Here is a 22,518-nt window from a genome sequence, read left to right on the forward strand (position 1 = left end):
CTCTGCTGCCAATGACTGGAACGAACTACAAATATCTCTGAAACTGGAAACACTTATCTCCCTCACTAGCTTTAAGCACCAACTGTCAGAGCAGCTCACAGATTACTGCACCTGTACATAGCCCACCTATAATTTAGCCCTATCAACTACCTCTTTCCCAACTGTATTTAATTTATTTATTTATTTTGCTCCTTTGCACCCCATTATTTTTATTTCTACTTTGCACATTCTTCCATTGCAAAACTACCATTCCAGTGTTTTACTTGCTATATTGTATTTACCTTGCCACCAAGGCCTTTTTTGCCTTTACCTCCCTTCTCACCTCATTTGCTCACATTGTATATAGACTTGTTTATACTTTATTATTGACTGTATGTTTGTTTTACTCCATGTGTAACTCTGTGTTGTTGTATCTGTCGAACTGCTTTGCTTTATCTTGGCCAGGTCGCAATTGTAAATGAGAACTTGTTCTCAACTTGCCTACCTGGTTAAATAAAGGTAAAATAAAAATAAATAAATAAATAAAATCGCCGATGAGGGGGCGTAGACTTCATCGACCGACTTCCGCCTGCCTCGAAAGAAAATAATGGTGTGCCTGAACTGCTGAAAAAAAACATGCCGAGGTCCAGAACAAACAAAAACGTCACAAAATGTCATCATAATATATGCACTAACTGTTCCGTCTGGGAAGCATGCGGACGCCACTAGGCAACAAAAGAGAAAAGCAACAACATGAGGAAACGTCACATAACAAGAGGGTATAAATAAGCAGTCAAATGAGGCTGGTATTTTGAGGTCAGTCTTATGATACAGTACATACTTTGTGTTCTGGAAAAGGTATGATGAAGAGAAGAGAGTGAATGCATTGATTATACGTATTATTATCTCATTCGGGAGCTGACTGTAAACCAAAGATGAGAAATGACTAAATCATTGATGAGTTTTTGTTTTGCAATATCTACGTTCACTGAGTTATGGCAGAGGTTGTTCAGTTTCCACTGTCTAGTTATGGTCCTGGACTGTTGCTTTGGCTTACAACTTTTTCTACCAAACTCGAGAAGCGTCATCTCTGATAACACTCTGGCTAATTGGATGTAAATGACGTCACGCTTAGGCGAGAATACGCCCCCTTGCTGCAGAGTGCAGATATCCATCCAGCCCCCCTCCCTCTGGTCAACAACACAAGCTGCACAGAGAAGCAAAATGGCCGATAGTAAACTAACCGACCTCACAGCGCTTTGCAACCACCAAGAGGTTATACATGTGTAGTTTACAGCGAAAACTACATTCGTACGAAAGGATATACGTTAACTGAATTTCTCGATTGTTAACATTTCGCCTTTTGGTGATGTTATTTCTTATTTGGTTTAGCCTTGAACTACCGTTAGATTGCTAAACTAGCTTTAGCTAAATAGGTCTGCAAGAATTTCACAAAGTACTTTATGTTTGATTCCTGAGGTGAGTAACAAACATTATTTCACACGATGTAACGTTAGGTTGTTCATTACAATGTTGTAAAATGTGTGTGCTATTTTTTTCTATCCATGTTAAGTTATAAGCGATAGCTAGTTAACGTCAGTCAGCTAAGTTAGCTACAGAGAACGTCACTGAAGTTTTATCGTAGCTTCTTTGGCCTTGTCAGTCACTTCAGTCCAAAAACGACAGTTGTGTGTGTGTGTGTGTGTGTGTGTGTGTGTGTGTGTGTAATTGAGAAACACACAATTCAATTAACATTGCTATTAACTATTTTGATAGGCACGGAATACTCAGCTAATCAACAGTATATCTGTGTAGCCGATATGTATGGGTGTTTTTTTTAAATGTTGTATTTATTTTTAAACTATGTATGGAGCTTAGCTTTGGGAGCTGGTTAGCAAGCCGGCAGCTGTACGTCGTGTTCCCTACTAGGCTTTACCTTTTGAGCGGCAGTTAACGACGTCAGTCGCTCGCACGAAAGGGCTATCTTACAGCTAGTTAGTGTCAATACTATTTTAACAATTTAGCTAGCTAGGGTAACACACGTTTGTGTCGTTGCGTGACTTTGTTCTCGCGGAGTCTGTTTCGTCCGTTTTTTTCCAAGTCCAACGCCACCGGGTGTCCAGCTTGGGGCTACTCTGTACTCGAGCTCGAGGCTGGAATAGGCCTTGGCAAACGTCAGCGCGATACCACCAGGCAAGCTTCTGCTAGCTGATTTGTATTAAGTGGCACTAGGTAGCATAATGTAACGTTAACTATTATGGGAATTGTTTTTTATTTAATGCCGCGTATAGATCCACATAACACAGTATAAATAGTTTTTTTTGTACTCCAACATTAGATTGCTTGCTAGCTAGTTCTTTACCTCTGACAAATTTGAGCGGCTTAACTTGACTGCTGTCCTTAAATTGTATTTACAGACGAGACTACCACTATACAATTTGGACAAGCTCTTGTCCAAATTGCCAAAATGCCTCCCATAGCGCAAACTTGCATTGTTTTTGTTTCCCATACATGCACTCAAAAGACCACATTTTCAGCTTACTAGCGTTTTCATTGGAGCGCATTTGTAAAGCTGAGTCAAACAGGGGGACTAAAACTAAATGCCACCCCGTGATACCTGACCCATCTAGCCAACTAGCTCGCTCTATCCTGCACACTCACCTTCTCGCCATCTCTACTAGCTCGCTAGGCCTTGACCTACGTGACAATTAAATATTTCTACCAGCAAACGGGTTCTCTTATCTACCAGTCAGGTACTGCCCAGTCTTACATTTCCTCTCTGTTGGTGTGCATGTGTTGCATGTTTGGAGTTGTAATTGTTTGCTTGAAAATGAATAGTTCAGGGTGGCTACCACAGACTATTGCCAAGGTTGTGTCTGCTTAATACTATAGTTCTGACAATCTTAACTAATTGTGTAAGAGTTAATTTTGATAAACTGTTGCTAAAACGTTTTTAGGCAAGTTGCAGCAAATGTATGTAACTTGATGTTGATGCCTGTCGCCCAATATCAATGCCCACATCCATTTAAATGTGTCCAGATAGGAGAATCAGGAAAGGGAACAGCAGTTCATGGAAGACAAGAAAAAGAAGAAAGAGGATAAAAAGAAAAGGGAATCTTCCCAGAAGGTATATAATATCCACTTTTCATCAGGAAATTAGGCCTACGTAATTCAGAGTGCTCAGGTATGTTCCTCAAAACAGAATTGTCTGGTGTTTGATCCAGTTTCATGGCCCATTGAAAGTCAGAGCCACACTGTTCCGGCTGTGTTTTAGTTGTAGTCGTGACGGCAATAATGAGTTACTTGGCCTGCGCTCCATAGTTGCTTGTGGTATTAGCGCTTGACATTCATTACAATCATATGTGGGCTGTTTCATGGCACTGACGGTCTTCTATACTTTCAGGTGACTGAACAAAAGGTCAAAGGTATGTTTTTTGTTGTTGTAGTCCTGTGTATACAGTACCAGTCAAAAGTTTAGATACGCCTACTCATTCAAGGGTTTTTATTTATTTTTGTAAATTGTAGAATAATAGTGAAGATGTCAAAACTCTAAAATAACTCATGGAATCATGTAGCAATCAGTGTTAAACGAATCAAAATATATAATTTATATTTTAGATTCTTCAAAGTAGTCACCCTTTGCCTCAGAGCTTTGCACACTTGACATTCTCTCAACCAGCTTCACCTGAAATGCTTTTCCAACGGTCTTGAAGGAGTTCCCACATGCTGAGCACTTGTTGGCTGCTTTTCCTTCACTCTGTGACCTAACTCATCCCAAACCATCCCAATTGGTTTGAGGCCAGGTGAGCTGATGCAGCACTCAATCACGCCCCTTCTTGGTCAAATAGCCCTTACACAGCCTGGAGGTGTGTTTTGAGTCATTTTCCTGTTGAAAAACAGAGTCCCTCTAAGCGCAAACCAGATGGGATGGCGTATTGCTGTGGTGTGCCTTGAATTCTAAATAAATCTGTGTCACCAGCAAAGCACCACCACCTCCATGCTGCATGGTGGGAACCACGCATGTGGAGATCATCCATTCACCTACTCTGCGTCTCATGAAGTCACGGCGGTTGGAACCAAATATCTCAAATTTGGACTCCAGACCAAAGGACAGATTTCCACCTGTCTAATGTCTATTGCTCGTGTTTCTTGGCCCAAGCAACTTTCTTCTTATTGGTGTCCTTCAGTAGTGTTTTTATATCTTATTTTAGTTAACTGGGCAAGTCAGTTTTGAACAAATTCTTATTTACAATGACTGCCTAACCCGGGAAAAGCTGGGCCAATTGTGCGCCTGTTTCTTTGCAGGAAATCGAACATGAAGGCCTGTTTCACGCAGTCTCCTATTTGGGCTGAAATCTGAGGTGCAGTTAACTCTGAGCTTATTCTCTGCAGCAGAGGTAACTCTGGTCCTCATGAGAGCCAGTTTCATCATAGATCTTGATGGTTTTTGACTGCACTTAAATGTTCTTAGTGTTCTGTATTGACTGACCATGTCTAAAAGTAACAGTGGACTTTCATTTCTGTTTGCTTATTTAAACTGTTCTTGGTCTTTGGTCTTGGTCTTTTACCAAATAGGGCTATCTTCTGTGTCACAACACAACTGATTGGCTCAAATATATTAAGAAGGAAAGAAATTCCACAAATGAACTTTTCATTCATTGATTCCAGGTCACTACCTCATGAAGCTGGTTGAGAGAATGCCATGATAGCTTAGCGCAAAGGGTGGCTTCTTTGAAGAATCTGAAATGTAAAAATACATCATGTTTTGTATCTTTGATTCCATGTGTTTATTTCATAGTTTTGATGTCTTCACTGTTATTCTACAATGTAAAAATCTAGAAAAACCCTCTAAACTTTTGACTGGTACTGTACATCTGTAACACCCCTTCCATTCATCAAACAAGATAAGGATGAGGGAGGAAATAGTCAAGTTTATATGTTACATAGCATTAGGATGCATTCCAGCTTTGACTTTATTGACGTTCATTCATTTAATTTTCTCTAAGTGCCAGAATTAACCAAGGCCACCTCCACGCAGTCACTAGCCACTCCTGGCTCTGTGTCTCCCAGCCCTGGCCCCACTCCACCATCGTCCCCCTGCCCTGCAACTGGGTTCGCTGTTCCTACGGGCGGGAACAATGCAAACCGGGCGGCTGTGGCCAACGGACAGCCCCCCACCGGAACTCAGCGCTATATGCCCAGAGAGGTGCCCCCACGATTCCGCTGTCAGCAGGACCACAAAGTGCTTCTGAAGAGGGGCCAGCCACCACTGTCCTGCATGCTGCTGGGGGGAGGCAGCTGTAGGGGAGACACACCCCCTCTTTCACAGGGAGATGCCCCCAGTGCAACCACATCTGGATCCACAGGTGGGTCAACATTGAAATGAAAGGATGTGGTTTGGATCTGAAGTTAGCAGTAAAAGGAATATTCGTCCAAGTGTAATTAACATGCTGTTTTAACCTTAACACGGTCCTCAAGTTAACAAAGTATGTTTGCTCATTATCTACAGATCCCAATCTGGGTTCACCTTCTCCTTCACCCCCCCACTCCTCACCCTCATCTTCAGTCGCTGCTTCTTCAACTTATGCAAATTCCACATGGGGGGTGGGCTCTGGCAGCCAGCCCCCTTTTCAGGGCTGGGAGAAGGTGATTGTGGATGGGAGTGACCTTGAAGAGTGGCCCAGCATCGTGGGTGGGGATAGAGTGGGTACCGAGGGAGCAGAGCTGGATGGCCCCAACAACAGCAGTGCCTCACGGACTGACAAATGCATCCAACAGCATCTGAGGACAGGAGCTGGGAGTTCAGATAGTCCCTCCCCACCCCACTCTTCCCCCTCGTCACTCACTGAATGTGTCCTGTCTGGTGTCGTGTGGGGCTCTTCCAGTCAGCCTGGAATTGGAGTGGCAGCTGCAGCAACAGAGGGGCTAGTGCTCAACAATTCCAAAGTCTCCTTTCTTCCTGGGGCTCAGGAGAGCCCTCTCAGTGGAATTCCTGGTGCCAACTTCAACCCTAATGCCAACCCTTCAGCCTGGCCTGCCCTTGTGCAGGATGGAACGACAGGGGTTGGTGCAGCTACCACTGAAGCTGTGCCCTCATCCATCACAACATCCTTCTCTGCCAGTACCACCCATACTCATCCACTCTCCTTTGTGAATCAAGCTAGCCATCAGCACCAACTCCATGAAATGCCTGCCAGGGATGGAGCACATCTCCATGGGGACTGGGGGGGCTTGGGGCCGGAGCTTGGAGAAGGACCAAATCAAGGAGGCAGAGTACTTGTGGACAGTGGGGTTGTTGGAGGGAGCGGGAATCTCTCTGCTTCGTCATCCTCCTCCACAACCTCTTCCTCTTCATGGCGAGCCTTGCCTCCCCCCTCTAACCTCAACACAGGTGCCTCTAAGACTGACGGGTGGGACAGATTAAGTGGAGATGCAGCTCAGGGGGAGGAGGCCAACGTGTGGGGCTTTGGCAGCCAAGCTGAGAAAGCTGGGTTGGCAGGAGATGAGGCATGGGTCAGGGGAAGTGATGTTAGCTCAAATACCCCAGTGGTATCTCAGGGAGCATGGGATGGGGCTACAGAGGAGGGTTGGGGCGGTACACAGGGGTTGACAGGTGTCAGGGGTTCCAGCAACCCAGCAATAGGAAGTAGCGGTGGAGGCGAGGGCAGCAGCAGCAGTGGAGGTGGTGGTGATGGCGGCATATCCCAGGATTCTGCCTCACCAACATTTGCTACTATGACAACAGCTTGGGACAATCAAAAAGGGGTTGGTGCTGTGGGGGAATGGGCAGGTCAAGGTGGCAGAGGAAGTGGAGGCCCCTCATGCTCTAGTGGAGGAGGGTCCAGGGCTGGGAGTCACAATCGGCACCAGGAGCATTCCCGCCACCGCTCCAGCAACCCACCCCCCAACCCTGAAGTGGCCTTACAGAGCATGCTCAGCCGGTCGGACCTGGATCCTAGGGTGCTGTCCAACACCGGATGGGGGCAGATCCAGGTACAGCAGAATGTGGCCTGGGACCTGGATACAGGATCAGCCAGTCAAAATGAGGGAAGCAGTTCCCCTGCATTTCCATCTCAAGCCGTTAATTCTACTGATCGATCTTCTACTTACCCCGCAAGCAAGAGCACAATGACTACTGAACCATCTGCTGGGGCCCACATGCCTACTATGAACACTGGTCCTGGCCCTGTACCTTCAAAGGGTGGCTGGGATGACGAGTCAAATTGTGCTCCACCATCCAACATGCGGAATTCTGCTTCCTCCAGGATGCCAGTGGAAGATATTAATGGCAGCCAGGGAAAGACAAGTGGAGCCTGGGGCGACGTTGGTACTTCAGAGAGCCATGGCAAAGGCTGGGGCAGTGAGGAGCGGGAGGGGAGAGACCGCAGAGGGGGCGGAGGAAGTAACTGGAGAGATTTCGGAGAACGGGGTGGTGGAAGAGGGAGTGGCTGGGGAAGTGGTCAGGGGGAGAAGGGGACTGCAGGGGGTTGGAAAGAGATGGGTAGGGAGGGAGGTGGATGGGAACAAAGAGGGGGAGGCAACTGGGCGCAGCGTGAACCCAAGACAGTCAGTGGGGGATGGGGGGAAGGTAGGGGCAGAAGTGGAGGCAACACAGACAAGGGATTTTGGGGTAACATCGATGAGGGAGGCCCACAGAGGAGTTGGGGAAGTGGAGGTGACATGTGCGGCAAACCGCACCAGGACTGGTGCATGAAGCCGCATTCAGCACAGATACCAAACAGCCAAGATGCAAAACTGAAAGCCCCAAATCAACAGCAACACCAATCGCAGACCCAACAGCCTTCAGGAGTCTTGGGCAGGTCAGGAGGTCCTCCCACCCAGAATCAGAACCAAAGCTCGGGCTGGACTGCTGACCCCATCCCTCAGAACCCCGTTGGGCCTGCTGAGGCCCCTGAGCCCAGCGGTTGGGAGGAGCCCTCCCCTCAGTCCATCAGCCGCAAGATGGAGATTGATGATGGCACTTCAGCTTGGGGAGATCCCACCTGCTACAACGGCAAGAATGTGAACCTGTGGGACAAAAATAATGCCCCCTCTGGTCCTCCACCGACACTTCAAGGCCAAACTCAACAGGCTCTCCCTACATCTGTACAACAGCCACCACCAAGGAGACAGCCTGCGATCCCAGCTAACCGGGACTCAAACCCTGGCAATGCACCTGGAATGGGTAAGCTATGCCCGACTTATTCCTTCAAAGGCCAACAACTTGCATTTCTGGCAGATTCTTTAATATGGTCTTCTCTGTATTACCAGGCCCAGGTATGTGGGGAGGGGGTGGCAACCTTGTTGGACAATCTGTGGATAATGGCACTGCTTCCTGGGGTCAAACTTCTGCTGCACCATCTGGCTGGGGAGACCCAGATAACTCAAGCAAAGCTGCTGGTTGGGAAAACCCCTCATCTAACTCTGGTAAGACACTTCAAGGAGTTTTCATTGTAAGGCAAATGTGTTGTTGGTTGTTACTCCTTAGGACATTGCATGATCCCTTTTTGCATGTCCCATAGGCTCAAAGTCAGTGCAAGAGAGCTGGGGCAAAGGAGAGGGCCCAGTTCCAGCCTCTCGACACTCCAGTTGGGATGAGGAGGAGGACGTTGGTGGAGTTTGGAACAGCACAGTCTCACAGACCAGCAGCAACTACAACTCTGGTGGCTGGGGGCAAGGCCCTGGGGGAAAGAGAGGCAACAGCAAGGTATGTTGTGATTAGGGTCTGTTTGCTAAATTTTGTTTTTATATCCTAATCTGTGGAACTATGAAAGACATCTCTCTGATTGAGGGATTATGTTTAGCTACATTGCATGTTTGTGTGTTTGTTCCCTAAAGGGTGGAGGTGGAGACAATTGGATGAACCCAATGACACGACAATTCCAAAATATGGGACTCATAGTAAGCCCTATTAATTAATTCTCGGAAGAAAGGATGGTGACGATGCATTTTCTGTTGAAGGATAGGTCGCATAAATAAAGGACATGGATTTGCATTAGAATACTCATCAAAAGTCCCAATACAAAGTTACACCTACCTCACTTTTCAATTTCTCGAGTTATTACATAGAACTGATCAGAATGCCGAAGTCATGTCGGAAAAACATTTGCGGGTGTGACATAATATGGAGGACCCGGCAAGCCAGTCTATTCCCTATAATGCAAGCCCTCTGCCTATTGGCTACTTAGCTTATTCAAGCCTTTCTCAAAATACAACACTACCCCTTTAAGACAAAAACATCTCTGGTGTCTAGAAATGTACATGTTTTGTTCTCTTGTAGGAAGCAATCACTCCCCTATTACTGACTATAAATGATCTATAACTGGGCTAATAACTTACTAACTAGCAAAGGAGCTCCCGAGCGGTCTAAGGCACTTAATCTCAGTGCAAGAGGCTTCACTACAGTCCCTGGTTTGAATCCAGGCTGTATCACATCCGGCCGTGATTGGGAGTCCCATAGGGGGGTTTGGCCGAAGTAGGCCGTCATTGTAATTAAGCATTTGTTCTTAACTGACTTGCCTAGTTAAATAAAGGATAAAACAAATATGAACAAAATGTGCACCTGGCTACATGCAACTCTCTCTTTGATCTCAAAACAACTCTATCTACTCATGACCGCTCATGTCGTAAACACAGTCCAGTTTAAAGTAAATGGCACAGACCCATATATGGCAATGGTCTATTTGCAAATAGAGCTACTGCAGCTCTGATTTGTTTATGCCGCCCCGGGCTGTGTAGCGTACGGGCTGACTAGTGAGTGTCGATGCAATAGTATTCTACTCCGATGCGTTCTGCATACATAAATCTTGTTTTGGTATATTTCATTGATTCGATCACAATTACCACAGTAAAGGATATTGATAGTGTTAACAAGGAAAAATCTAGGACAGTGGTCATTCATTACTGGTGCAGTGCCTGTTGTAGCACTGAGTGGAAATGGGAAGAACGCTCATTTTATGGCTTTTAAAAGTATTGAATACAAAGTGTTGACAGCGCTGACTTAAACTTGAACCCACTCATAAAAAAATATCTTTGCCATATTCGCTGGGTCTCGTCATGGTTTTGAAAACTCAGTATCAACTTAGTATCAACTTTGCTGTAGTTTCCTTTTATGCCTGCTACGTTTCTGCAGACAGTCATCTGAGCCATCTAATTGGCCAACGGTAGACCTATAGTGCACTTGATTTGCTCTCTGGGCCCACCGGGAAGGCAGAGATTGTGCCTTAAGACACATAAAATAGTTCAAAATGGCAACAGTTCTCCTACCTGGCGCACAGGGCAGCTGAATCTGGTTCGCTTACTGGCAACAGCGGTAAAAATAGTAACAATGCTTTATCATTAGGTTTTTAGTTGGCGATCGATTAGCAATGCCAACACGATCAACCGGTCGATCATGATTGACCAGTTGGTGACCACTCAACTTTCTAGAGCAGTGAAGTTATATCTTGTGCATCTCTGTGGGCTGATATTTCTGCGCGGCAGTCCCAGGGAGCTGTGCGGCATTACGCTATTTTTTATTTAATTTATTTTACCTTTATTTAACTAGGCAAGTCAGTTAAGAACAAATTCTTATTTTCAATGACGGCCTAGGAACAGTGGGTCAACTGCCTGTTCAGGGGCAGAACGACAGATTTTGTACCTTGTCAGCTCGGGGGTTTGAACTTGCAATATAGCAATTAAACACCGGAGTGATAGATGTGCAGAAGATGAATGTGCAAGTAGAGATACTGGGGTGTAAAGGAGCTAAATTAATAAATACAGTATGGGGATGAGTTAGTTGGATGGGCTATTTACAGGTGCAGTGATCTGTGAGCTGCTCTGACAGCTGGTGCTTAAAGTTAGTGTGGGAGATATGAGTCTCCAGCTTCAGCGATTTTTGCTGTACGTTCCAGTCATTGGCAGCAGAGAACTGGAAGGAAAGGTCGCTGAAGGAGGAATTGGCTTTGGGGGTGACCAGTGAAATATACCTGCTGCGGGTGGGTGCTGCGGGTGGGTGCTGCTATGGTAACCAGTGAACTGGGATAAGGCAGTGTTTTACCTAGCAAAGACATGTAGATGACCTGGAGCTAGTGGGTTTGGCGACGAATATGAAGCGAGGGCCAGCCAACGAGAGTGTTTAGGTCGCGGTGGTGGGTAGTGTTAAGTTCATGTTTTAAGTATCCCTATATTTCTGTCATTACTGGGCTATCACTCTGTCAAGAGTGCGCCTGCGTGGGAAGTTTGGTTGTTGATGGACCTAGCCTTGAGTGGAATGGCAACCTTGTAGTGTGTATATATGGTATAGTAAACTTTGTTAAACTGGAACCTTGTTGTCATTTCGAGTTAACAGGTAGTATATGGGGCTTTGGTGACAAAACGGATGGCACTGTGATAGACTGCATCCAATTTGAGTGTTGGAGGCAGTTTTGTAAATTACATCGCTGAAGTCGAGGACCGGTAGGATGGTCAGTTTTACGAGGGTATGTTTGGCAGCATGAGTGAAGGATGCTTTATTGCGAAGTAGCAAGCTGATTCTAGATTTAATTTTGGATTGGATATGCTTAATGTGGGTTTGGAAGGAGAGTTTACAGTCTAACCAGACACCTAGGTATTTGTAGTTGTCCACATTCTAGGTCAGAACCATCCAGACTAGTGATGCTGGACGGGCGGGCAGGTGCAGGCAGCAATCGGTTGAAGAGCATGCATTTAGTAAATCCACATTGAATTTACATGGTTTCTCATCACTGCTGACACTCGATGTACCAGTTGGAAATCGAGCAGGGATCGTCAACTGTATTTAGCAGGACTATTACCTTTTTTTTTTTTTGTGAGTGGACGATCTGGGGGACCGGAACATAATTACAAATCATTTGTAGTCTGCAAATGATCCACGGCAAGCCCAAACAGATATATTTGACTACAACATAATAATTTAAAACCTTGCTTACATTTTTATACGATTATGTCTCTTTATTATGCTTGGGAATAGTTGGAACAGGTTTCCAAAATAAAACTCACTTGGAACTGATTTATTGCTGTTTTTAAAGTCTTATGTCCATTGAACCATACCATTTTTAAATGTTTTTATATAGATTATTATAATTGTTTTTGCACACATAACTTGACCCAAATAAGGCCACCAGTTGGGGAACCCTGAAATAGAGCTTGCAGTCTTCACAAATAACGCTCGGCACAACACCTGGTTTCATTATGAATCCTGCCTTCCACTGGTTATACTAAGCCATCGAAGTCCTCCGGGGTGAAATGAGCACCGCATACAGTAGATGTGCACCCGGTTCCCATACTCCACCAAACACACAGGAGTAGAGGCGTTGCATTTTTTTGCATGAATTTATATGGTTTATTATTTGTGGATGCATATAGTATCTCACTATGAATTGGAATGTAATTACATGCTAGCATGGCTAGTAGCTAACGTTAGCCAACTGGAACTAGCTAAGTAGCATCAATTCTCAAGATGTTGAGAAATGGGTAGTTCTGAAGATATCTTTAAGTTAGTAAATGTTTAAAAAATGCTGAAACATAAGTGTTAATAGTGATGGTTAACCAGATCGTGACAACTAAGTTACTAAGTCTTTGATCACTCTGTTACTTTGAGTAAAAACTCAAGTGTCTTATTTTTAATAGGGCGAGGATTTGAGTCTTGATAAAAAGTTGGAAGGAGATAAGAGAGGGATGAACGACTACAGCGGTGAAATGCGGAGAGGAGGAAGAGGTGGCGGAGGCTACCGTATGCCCAGTTCCAAAGACATGGGGCCTGGAGACATGGGGCCTTACAGTGACAAGGTAAGTGAGTCATACTCCTGTCAAAGGGTTCAAGGTGTCCTTGAAGCTATGCTTAGCAAAGTTTGCGTGATCCGTCGATTGGCCTAGGTGGAGGAGGCTAGATATGTTGACCCTATCATTAGCTAGCCAGCTAACATCAACTAGCTTTTTTTTGTCAATTTACTTTATAGATTTTTTCCTTTTAGCAGCTCTCACTTTAACTTTTTATCATTTCATATTTAACTACTCTTCTATATATCCATCGTTCCAGATGGGTGGTCATGGTTTATTTGGTGGCAGCGGTGGGATGCCTCCGTCTCGGGGAATGCACCAGCCTGGGATGCATCCCATGAACCCCTCCCAAGGGTTACGCGGACAAGTCCCTCATCAATTCTTGTCTGCGCAGGTACGTTGCCTGTGTTGTAATGTTTTTATTTAGAAAGTTGCTCCACGTGGGGTATGAGCAGGTGCTCTAACATTCAATAACAATATATTTTCTATCTTGTCTTTAGATGACCATTTTGGAATATTGGCCAGGTTATCTAACAAAGCTTTACGTTCTTTATCTAAGAGCATTTTTCTTTCTCCAGCGTCCACAGTCCTAATACACATGGTGATGCTTCATTTTTATTTTATTTCAACTCACAGGTGCCTGGCCCGATGCTAAAGCAGATACCCTCTCCTGGCAGCAGTGTTGGAGGAGTAGGTGTCGGAGGAGGGGTGTTCCCACCTCAGCTCTCCCCACAGCAACTTGCCGTGCTTAGTAACATTTACCCCCATGTGCAGCAGTTCCACCTGGTAAATATCGTCTCCGCCTCGATGTTGTGGTTCAGGCCGTCTGAACCATTTATCACAATTTTCAAATTTGCTCAGTAATTCAAATAATCTTCTACTGATTGGATATCAAGTAATTTCCACTGTAAAACTGCTACTACACTGGCTCTATCAGTGGAATAGAATAGTAAAACTACTTTGTGCCTGTCAACTCCATACCCCCCCAGGCTTGTCAGCTTCTTCTGCAGCAGCAACAGCAGCAGCAGCTCCTGCAGAACCAGAGGAAGTTGCCCCAGCCTATACGCCAGCAGCCTGATCCACAGCAGGTACTGAACGTCCCATAGTAGTGTAGTGCCTTATCACTATACATATAGCAGTTCGGACTAATTTAAATATTACATTCAATAGTTGTGCTACACTTTCAGTATGTAGTAGGTTTCTAGCCAGCTTGTCTTTAGTCTCTTGATGCAATGTTTTGTTTATGTACATAGTTTTCAATCTTTTCTCTTACCCCATGTCTTCATAGCTGGCTAGAATCATGGCTATTCTGCAACAACAGAGACAGCAACAACAACAGGGAGTGGTAGGCGGAGGCAGTGGGAGCGCCAAACTGTCCCCATCTCTTGGAGGGGCACCAAAACAGCCGATGGCAGACTCGATGCCCCACCCTGGTATGGGTGTCCCCTTGTCAGAGCTTCATGCCAAAACTCAGGGGATGTACTCTGGTAAGTTGCTTAGGTTTGGTCTTTGGACTGAGATGTGTTAGAGAGATAATAACAATCTGTCAGTTTAGAGCAGTCTACTCAGTATGATTTCAAAGGCAAACCATTACTGAATCATATCCAACTAATTTGTGTAAACCGTAGCTCGTATATCACTGTTGCTGTGACACAAGTCTTTCATTTAAATCCCCTAGCAGCTATTCCGTGATGTTTGATTTCAGGGGGATTACCCTGGCCCAAGTTTTACCAACACAGCCATCATCTTTGCTCATGACTGCATTGAATGAATCATATGATCATTTTTTCCCCCGGTATCTCAGGGCTTGCTCCCGGAGGCAACCTGTCTGGGCTGGAGCCGGGCTCCATGGTGGGGGGGGTGAAGGATGGAGCAGGGCAGCAGTCCCGCTTCAAATGGATGATGGAAGGTCACTCTCCGGCCCCTTCTCCCCCAGATACAGCCCATCACAAGAATGGTGAGTCATTAAAGTCCAATGTCTAGCAAATGACATGAATAATCATACCAATATAAAGCCATAAAAGGAAATGCCATGTCAAACTGACAAATTATTTGTATTTCTGTTTTTGTCTTGTGTGCTATTGCAGGTCCTTTACCCATGGCCATGAAAGTTCGAGAGGGCTCCCCATATTCACAGTATGAGTTGCTCGGGGTTGATGATTTGGGAATGCCCCCTCAGGGCCCTTCTGACAACTGGCACCGTACCCCTGGAAGCAAGATGGGCACCATGGCTGGGACATCCAGCTGGCCCCCAGGTAAGTTGCTTTCAGTACCCCTAATGCACAATTTTGAAATGGACGTATGAAACATTGCAGTTCCAATAAATGTCAATATTGCCAAGCTCAGTAGTCTTCCCTGTGGTTTCTGTGGTGACAGAGTTCCAGCCTGGAGTGCCCTGGAAAGGCATCCAGAGTGCCGACCCGGAGTCGGACCCGTACATGACCCCTGGCAGTGTGCTGGGCTCCCATGGACCCTCCAGCCTCAGTGACTCTGACCACCAGTTACTGCGAGACAACACAGGTACTCACTGTTTAATCACTGCTTCTGTGTAAGTATTGGATGAGATTAAACCTATTGGCACACCTTGGGCTGTTGCAGGGACCGTATTACTACCACACTGGTGGTCACAAAGGCAGTTGACTGCCTGGTGGGAAAAGCATCCTCCATTCGCTATTTAAGTGCAAAGATTACATTTTTAAAAATCCCGCTGCCCCTGTTTTGGTACAGGTGCACGACAATGGTCCGTATTAAATCAAAACAAATTTCACATATATATTTAGTCTGATGGGTGACAATTAGGGTTGCAAAGGGTCGGTAAATGTCTGGAAATTTTCCATGGGAAGTTGAGCCCTGGTATTTGGGGCATTTTGCTTAAATTCATAGCTTAAACAGTGAACCTTTTTTTTTGTAGGATACATATAAGGCAATTCTAGGTCTTGTGGCATATTTTGGTTAAACTATCCCCAATTCAATGGAATTGCAATCCTCTGCATGCACATTCTTCCATCACATGTACAGCTGATTCTCAAGATCTTGCACACTAATGAGATGCTGCAGAGATACTACATTGTCTCAGCCAAGGACTACATGCTTTCTGGTAAGTTTTGATTACAACACTGGGTGGGGTGAATATATTGTATGACATTATTTTTTTGTTAACTAGTAATTAGGAGCCTACAGCAAAATGTTTAAATCATTTCTAACTTGTTAACAATTTCTGCTAGTTAGTTTTTTGATACCATGTGGGTTTTAGTTTGCATGAGCCTGCTAACTGAGGAGTGTTAATTCACCTGTTTCCATACATATTTCATTTAAAAAAATGTATCTTAGGAAGGAGTTGTTTAATCTAACTGCTTAACTATTTATCTGTACATGGAATTGTTATTTTATTTTTTTTAAACATTTTTCCCCTAATCTTTACAGGAAAATGCCACAGGCACTATCTGATGTGTGGAGACATTTCACTGCAGCTAATGTAGAAGGAAAAGCTGTGTACATTTGCAAGTACTGTACCAAATCATATGTGAAGAATACAACAAAGATGCAGAATCATCTGGCCATGTGCATAAAGTTCCCTCAGCGCTCACAACAAGCAACCTCTGACAAAAGTCCCTCTACTTCTAGTCGAGGTGAAAATGATGAATCAGACACCTTATTGATAGCAACGGCTCATGGTCCTCCTGGAATCAGACTTTTTTTGACTCAATGGAGGAACGTAGTCAGAGAAATGCTGATAAATGTCTTGCTCGAGCTGTGTATGCAACTGGTTCACCTCTGATGCTCACAGGAAATGTGTATTGGAAGAGATTTCTGAATGTTCTTCGCCCAGCATACACCCCTCCAACCAGACATGCTTTATCTACTAATTTGCTGGATGCAGAGTTCAAGTGAAGGTCAAGCAAATCATAGAGAAAGCAGACTGTATTGTAATCATCTCTGATGGGTGGTCGAATGTTCGTGGGCAAGGAATAATTAACTACATCTCCACCTCTCAACCAGTATTCTACAAGAGCACAGACCCAAGGGACAGCAGACACACCGGTCTCTACATTGCAGATGAGCTGAAGGCAGTCATCAATGACCTTAGACAACAGAAGGTATTTGCACTGGTGACAGACAATGCTGCGAACATGAAGGCTGCTTGGTCTAAAGTGGAGGAGTCCTACCCTCACATCACACCCACTGGCTGTGCTGCTCATGCATTGGATCTGATCCTCAAGGACATCATGGCACTGAAAACAATGATACACTCTACAAGAGAGCCAAGGAAATGGTTAGGTATGTGAAGAGTCATCAAGTTATAGCAGCAATCTACCTCACCAAGCAAAGTGAGAAGAATAAGAGCACCACATTGAAGCTGCCCAGCAATACACATTGGGGTGGTGTTGTCATCATGTTTGATAGTCTCCTGGAGGGGAAGGAGTCTCCAAGAAATGGCCATATCACAGTCTGCCGATACAGACAGCCCCATCAAGAGGATCCTCCAGGATGATGTATTTTGGGAGAGAGTGGTAAGCAGCCTGAAACTCCTGAAACCTGTAGCCATTGCACAGATTGAGGGAGACGATGGCATCCTGTCTGATGTTGAAACTCTGCTTGCACATGTATGAGAAGAAATGTGTAATGCCCTGCCCACTTCACTGTTTCTCCAAGCAGAGGAAACTGCAGTTCTGAAATACATCAAAAAGTGTGAAGACTTCTGCCTGAAGCCCATACACGCCGCAGCGTACATGTTGGACCCCAAGTATGCTGGCAAGAGCATCCTGTCTGGTGCAGAGATCAACAAGGCCTATGGTGTCATCACTGTGTCTCGGCACCTTGGCCTGGATGAGGGCAAGGTTCTTGGCAGTCTGGCAAAGTACACTTCCAAGCAAGGGCTTTTGGATGGAGATGCAATATTGCAATCGTGCCTACATATCTCATCAGCCACCTGGTGGAAGGGACTTTGTGGATCTGAGGCGCTTTCCCATGTTGCCTTCATTATCCTCCAAATCCTACCAACATCAGCCGCCTCAGAGCGCAACTGGTCCTTGTTTGGGAACACGCACACCAAAGCACGCAACAGACTGACCAATACAAGAGTTGAAAATTTGGTGGTTATATCCGGGCAAATTTGAGGCTTTTTGAGCCTAACTATGAGCCATCCTCAACAGGGTTGGAAAGTCACAGTGAAGATGAGGCCTCAGAGTCTGATGTTCAAGAGGTGGACATTGAGGATCTTCAGGGAGAAGACATGGAAGCCTGAGAGGAAGACAACCAATGCTTTAGTTTCTAGACTATAATTTTACAGATATATGTTGAAAATGTTTTTGGGAGATGCGATGTATCATTCAATATTCCTTTTTTTTAGTTCAGTGAGAACATCCCAATTAATTGAATTAAACTTCAACTCGTAACATATTTGTTCTATTGGAAGGATTTAATAATTTGCAATTGTCTACTTATAAGGTAAAAAGTTTGTCACCATATGGTAAATATATCCAATGCAACAAAACACATTTAAATGCTATTAATATTCATTTGCATATATTCTCAAAAATGTGCAACCTTTGTGGCAATATTAGCCTATCACTTGTGAATGATAAATGATCACTTGTGAAAATGTTTTAGTAAGGTTTGTATCGCAACTAAAGTGGCCAAATAACTTATTAAAGTTTAAGCACAATCAGTTTTAAAGGGGTGTAGAGCCTTAATAGCATACATGAGCAGTGAGTGCGTTTCAATTTTGGGGAAGATCATTTCCACCCTGAAAATGCACCTTTTTTATAATAAAAGCATTCATTACATGCATAATTGCATTCACTTACTTTTGATAATGGTGTTTTCCACTAATGGAACATTTGCGCTTATAGCTGTGCTCATTGCTCTGCTTATAATGTGAAGAAATAGCCAAAATGTTCTAATCTGTTGCGTCAGCCACATTGCGTAAAAAAAAGTTTATACTGGTGGTCGTATTAATTTGGGATCTATTGCATCCCACAACTGGGGATGCAACAGCACAGGTAGGGGCATTCTCTAATATGAACAACTTTAAGATCCAGTCCAATAGTTGAGACTGAGCTGCTAACTAAAGCTGTGTAAATTGATAATTTATTGAAATTAGCTATGTTTCCCTTGTGTTCTGGGGAACACCACAATCCTGGTGGTGAGTGAGGAGGAAGTGGCTTGCTATTTTGCACATTCCCAGGTTAGAGGTACGGATGGGGCCAACCCAGGGGCGGCCCAGGGCTCATCAGAAACGTGCACAGCGGTGGCTTGTAGGCTGTGTGGAAGCCAGGAGATACCAAATGTGTTTATTAATTTACGGTCAATTACTGTGAGACCAACAGTTACTTGATTGTAAGTCACCAACTGACAGTTTCATGACTGCCACAGCCCTCGGCACAACATATGTTGTATTGCAGGATTTCTTGACACATCCTATCTCTCTGTTGCAGGGCCAAACCCCTCCCTCAACACCTTGCTGCCTTCACCAGGTGCCTGGCCCTACAGTGCCTCAGACAGCCCCCTTGGCAATGCACACAGCACAGGTAGTGACATTCTCTAATATATTAACAACTTTAAAGTCTCATGTTTGAGAGCATGAGCTGCTAACCAAAGCTCTGTAAATTGATGATATATTGAAATTAGCTATGTTTCCCTTGGTCATGCTTGTTTCTTCAGCAAAGTACTCTGAGTACAAACCCAGCTGGCCCCCAGAGCCCATCGGACACAATAAGCCGTGGAAGACCAGTCACGTCAGTTCCCAGCTGCCACGCCCCCCTCCTGGACTGACCAGTCAGAAACAGGCCTCGACATCCCCATGGAGCAGCGGAGCCCCGCGTTTGGCCAGGGGCTGGGGAGAGGGCGGGGGCAGTCAGGATTCAAGATTTGGGACAGGTAATATATATCTGGATCAACCCTGTAGCGATTTTTCCTGGCCAACTTGATACGAAATAATTTATAGCTGTTGGGCTTTCAGAACTCATTGTAGTAAGATATTTATTAGATACCGGCTTTACAACAGAAAAAAGATTGGAAGACTACCCTCTTTCTCTCTTCCGTAGGCTCAGCGTGGAGTGATGGTGTGGCCTCCAGAGGCAGCTGCTGGCTACTGCTCAGCAACCTCACCCCTCAGGTACAGACAGAGAATTGATAAAGATGTTAGCACTAGCACCAATGAGCAGGGAGCACCAATGAGCAGGGATTTGCATGTTCTATGCAAATGAGCCAGTGTCATGCGTGACCAAAGTGTAATTGGATTGTGAAGTTGGCTGATCCATTTAATCAATTAAGGATTGTATGAATGCATTGGCATGAAAGGGCTGCTAAGGGAAAAACAGAATGGGAGAATGTAAAAGGGCAGGCAGTAGAATTAAACAGTCTCTCACTTGCCCACCACAGACACACTGGTATCCCACTAAGTTTTCTGTTCCCCTACAGATCGATGGTTCCACACTACGGACTATCTGTATGCAGCACGGCCCCCTGCTGACCTTTCACCTCGGCCTGACCCAGGGCAGCGCCCTGATTCGCTACAGCACACGTCAGGAAGCAGCCAAGGCTCAGGGTGCACTGCACATGTAGGCTACTACCCCTCTACACACCAACAAACACCAGGCTGCTGACTAGTTTAATGCTTAACGCCTGTAATGAAAGATTTACAAATTTGCCCTAATGTTAGCTCCATGCAGCATGTTTTAAAAATCAGTTATTGCTTGATTTATATCATTGCAAAAAATATATATTAATCATTGCAATCTTGAGCATTCAGATTATAATGCTGAATCAGAGCCTGATGACCATTCAGTTAGTACATGTTCTACTACTTCACCTGTTTTACTAAAGGACACTGCCCTATTTTGTTTTCTCCAGGTGTGTTCTGGGAAACACCACAATCCTAGCGGAATTTGTGAGTGAGGAGGAAGTGGCTCGCTATTTTGCACATTCCCAGGTTGGAGGTGCGGAGGGGGCCAGCCCAGCGGCAGCCCAGGGCTCGTCAGGAACGCGCACAGCGGTGGGCAACAGAGGGGGCTCCCCGGGGAGTGAACGAGCAGCAATAGGAGCAGGAAACAATTTGGGTGGGAACAGCGGGGGAGGAGTGGTTGTGGGTAGTGTGGGGACTTCCGGCTGGCAGAGTTTGGATGGAACGGGCAGCTCTCCAGAGGCCACCTCAGCCCAAGGTCCTGGGCTTGGTATTTTTTCTCAGTGGAGTGCCAACGGGGCTGGGAAAGGGGTAGGGGGTGGGGTGGGACGGGTAGAGGGAGGGAGGTCTGGGCTCTGGGGTGGTGTGACCCCAGGTTACTCCAGCAGCAGCTTGTGGGGTGCTCCCCAAATGGAGGACAGGCACCAAATGGGCAGCCTAGCTGCCCTGTTGCCTGGTGACCTGCTGGGAGGAGGGGCTGACTCCATCTGACACACCTTCACATAAGAATATATTTAGACACATGACATACACTGGGAAACACAAATACATATATAAATGACTAAATATAACCACGTAAACACACACACGCAGAAATGTGAGACATGCTTACACACATTCTCATGGCCAGACTTAAGCTATTCTATAAACATATGCAGGGACTGTTAGATGTTTAAGGCCTTTTTCCACAGATGAAGACTACAACTGCTAGACTTGAACCTGAAATTAAAGTCTGTCGGTCTGAGAGACTGGCTGGAATGCATTGTGCTTAGTAGGTGATTTGATGACAGACTTACATACACACACCAAATACAAACTAGCCTTCGGACAGATGGGCACTGTAACAGCATTACTTGCGTCATATAGGAAAACTACGTGATGCAGGACAACCTGCAGTTTCCATTCATGCCCCTTATGGAGACTGAATCAAAACACGTGCAAACACACTGCTCTGATTGATGACAGAACTGTGTCTTATTGTGTATGTTAGTGTCTGTTTTGTATGGTTGTTTTTATTTTGAACAGTGGAATACTGAAATGTAATTGTTCCTTTCAAATGCTGACCTCCTACTGTTTTCTCTCAATCACGTTTGTTACTGTTACTATGATAATTGTTGAAACTCTGGCAGTATGAGGCAACATTGCATTTCTCAGAGTGGGATACTGTGTGTGGAATACTCAGTGTGTATGAATGAGACCAAGTGAAAAACCCCTGTGTGTGAATGTGAGGATAATGTAGTGTGCATGTTACTGCCTGTCATGATTAGTGTGCGAGGCTGCTTACAGAAGGTCTATAAATCTGTTTTGAGTGCATTGGTATACTGCTGACTGTGTGTTCAAGAACATTGGCACTAATGCTTAGTTTTATTTTCTCATTTTAATATTATTTTTGCAGACTGTCTTTTTTTATTGTCTGAACTGCAATAATAAACATTTTAATTTTAATGACAAAGAGCTGAAGGCATATGTATTGAAAAAAGGACATGCCAAATCTTATCAAACTGTGGAGTGGTGGGGGGTTGTTTACAAGACACAGAAAAGAGTTACCGTGTGTTTATATGTTTTGTGTATCGTTTTAAATTAAGACAGGCTTTAACACTCCTGTTCAGTGTTTCGTTTTGAGATTTTACAAAGAAATTTATTTAAAAAGAGAACAAGATTAATAAAGATTAAAGTATTGGCTTCTACTTGTCTTGTGGTCATTGAGAATTGTCCATCTATACAGAATGGCCTCTTATCCTCAGGTGTCCCAACACCGTTCACACGGGTTCCTGTGTCTACTCCACGTCACATGCACTCAAATAAGCCTGTGTCCATCTGCTATGCCATCTTAACCAATCCTATTTACTGTACAAGCC

At 44.8% G+C, this 22,518-nt stretch overlaps 1 protein-coding gene across 2 annotated transcripts; it reads left to right on the forward strand.

The window, feature by feature from the left end:
- Positions 1-578: 578 nt before the first annotated feature.
- Positions 579-22,347, forward strand: LOC139364836 (trinucleotide repeat-containing gene 6B protein-like). Of its 2 annotated transcripts, none has more exons than XM_071101972.1 (21): positions 579-795; positions 3,019-3,106; positions 3,383-3,404; positions 4,986-5,345; positions 5,489-8,164; positions 8,251-8,406; positions 8,502-8,686; positions 8,818-8,880; positions 12,607-12,765; positions 13,016-13,150; positions 13,393-13,542; positions 13,746-13,844; positions 14,045-14,243; positions 14,561-14,713; positions 14,844-15,011; positions 15,133-15,276; positions 19,194-19,286; positions 19,420-19,635; positions 19,803-19,873; positions 20,179-20,318; positions 20,611-22,347. In XM_071101972.1, the coding sequence occupies exons 2-21, from the start codon at positions 3,050-3,052 to the stop codon at positions 21,149-21,151; spliced, it is 5,787 nt and encodes a 1,928-aa protein (XP_070958073.1). In that variant the 5' UTR covers positions 579-795; positions 3,019-3,049; the 3' UTR covers positions 21,152-22,347. The 2 variants fall into 2 exon arrangements, with proteins under 2 accessions (XP_070958073.1, XP_070958072.1); XM_071101971.1 differs by lacking the exon at positions 579-795 and adding an exon at positions 1,176-1,458.
- The last annotated feature ends 171 nt before the right edge of the window (positions 22,348-22,518 follow it).

Source organism: Oncorhynchus clarkii, chromosome 13 (assembly GCF_045791955.1).
Source record: "Oncorhynchus clarkii lewisi isolate Uvic-CL-2024 chromosome 13, UVic_Ocla_1.0, whole genome shotgun sequence".
NCBI classification, from domain to species: Eukaryota; Metazoa; Chordata; class Actinopteri; order Salmoniformes; family Salmonidae; genus Oncorhynchus; species Oncorhynchus clarkii.

What these genes read in the sequence shown, in the direction of transcription:
- LOC139364836 (XM_071101972.1), top strand. Translation starts at nt 3,050, where the DNA reads ATGGAAGACAAGAAAAAGAAGAAAGAGGATAAAAAGAAAAGGGAATCT. An exon ending in ATCAATTCTTGTCTGCGCAG is followed by an intron (nt 13,151 to 13,392) that starts GTACGTTGCCTG and finishes TTCAACTCACAG; the next exon opens with GTGCCTGGCCCGATGCTAAA. An exon ending in AGCAGCCTGATCCACAGCAG is followed by an intron (nt 13,845 to 14,044) that starts GTACTGAACGTC and finishes ATGTCTTCATAG; the next exon opens with CTGGCTAGAATCATGGCTAT.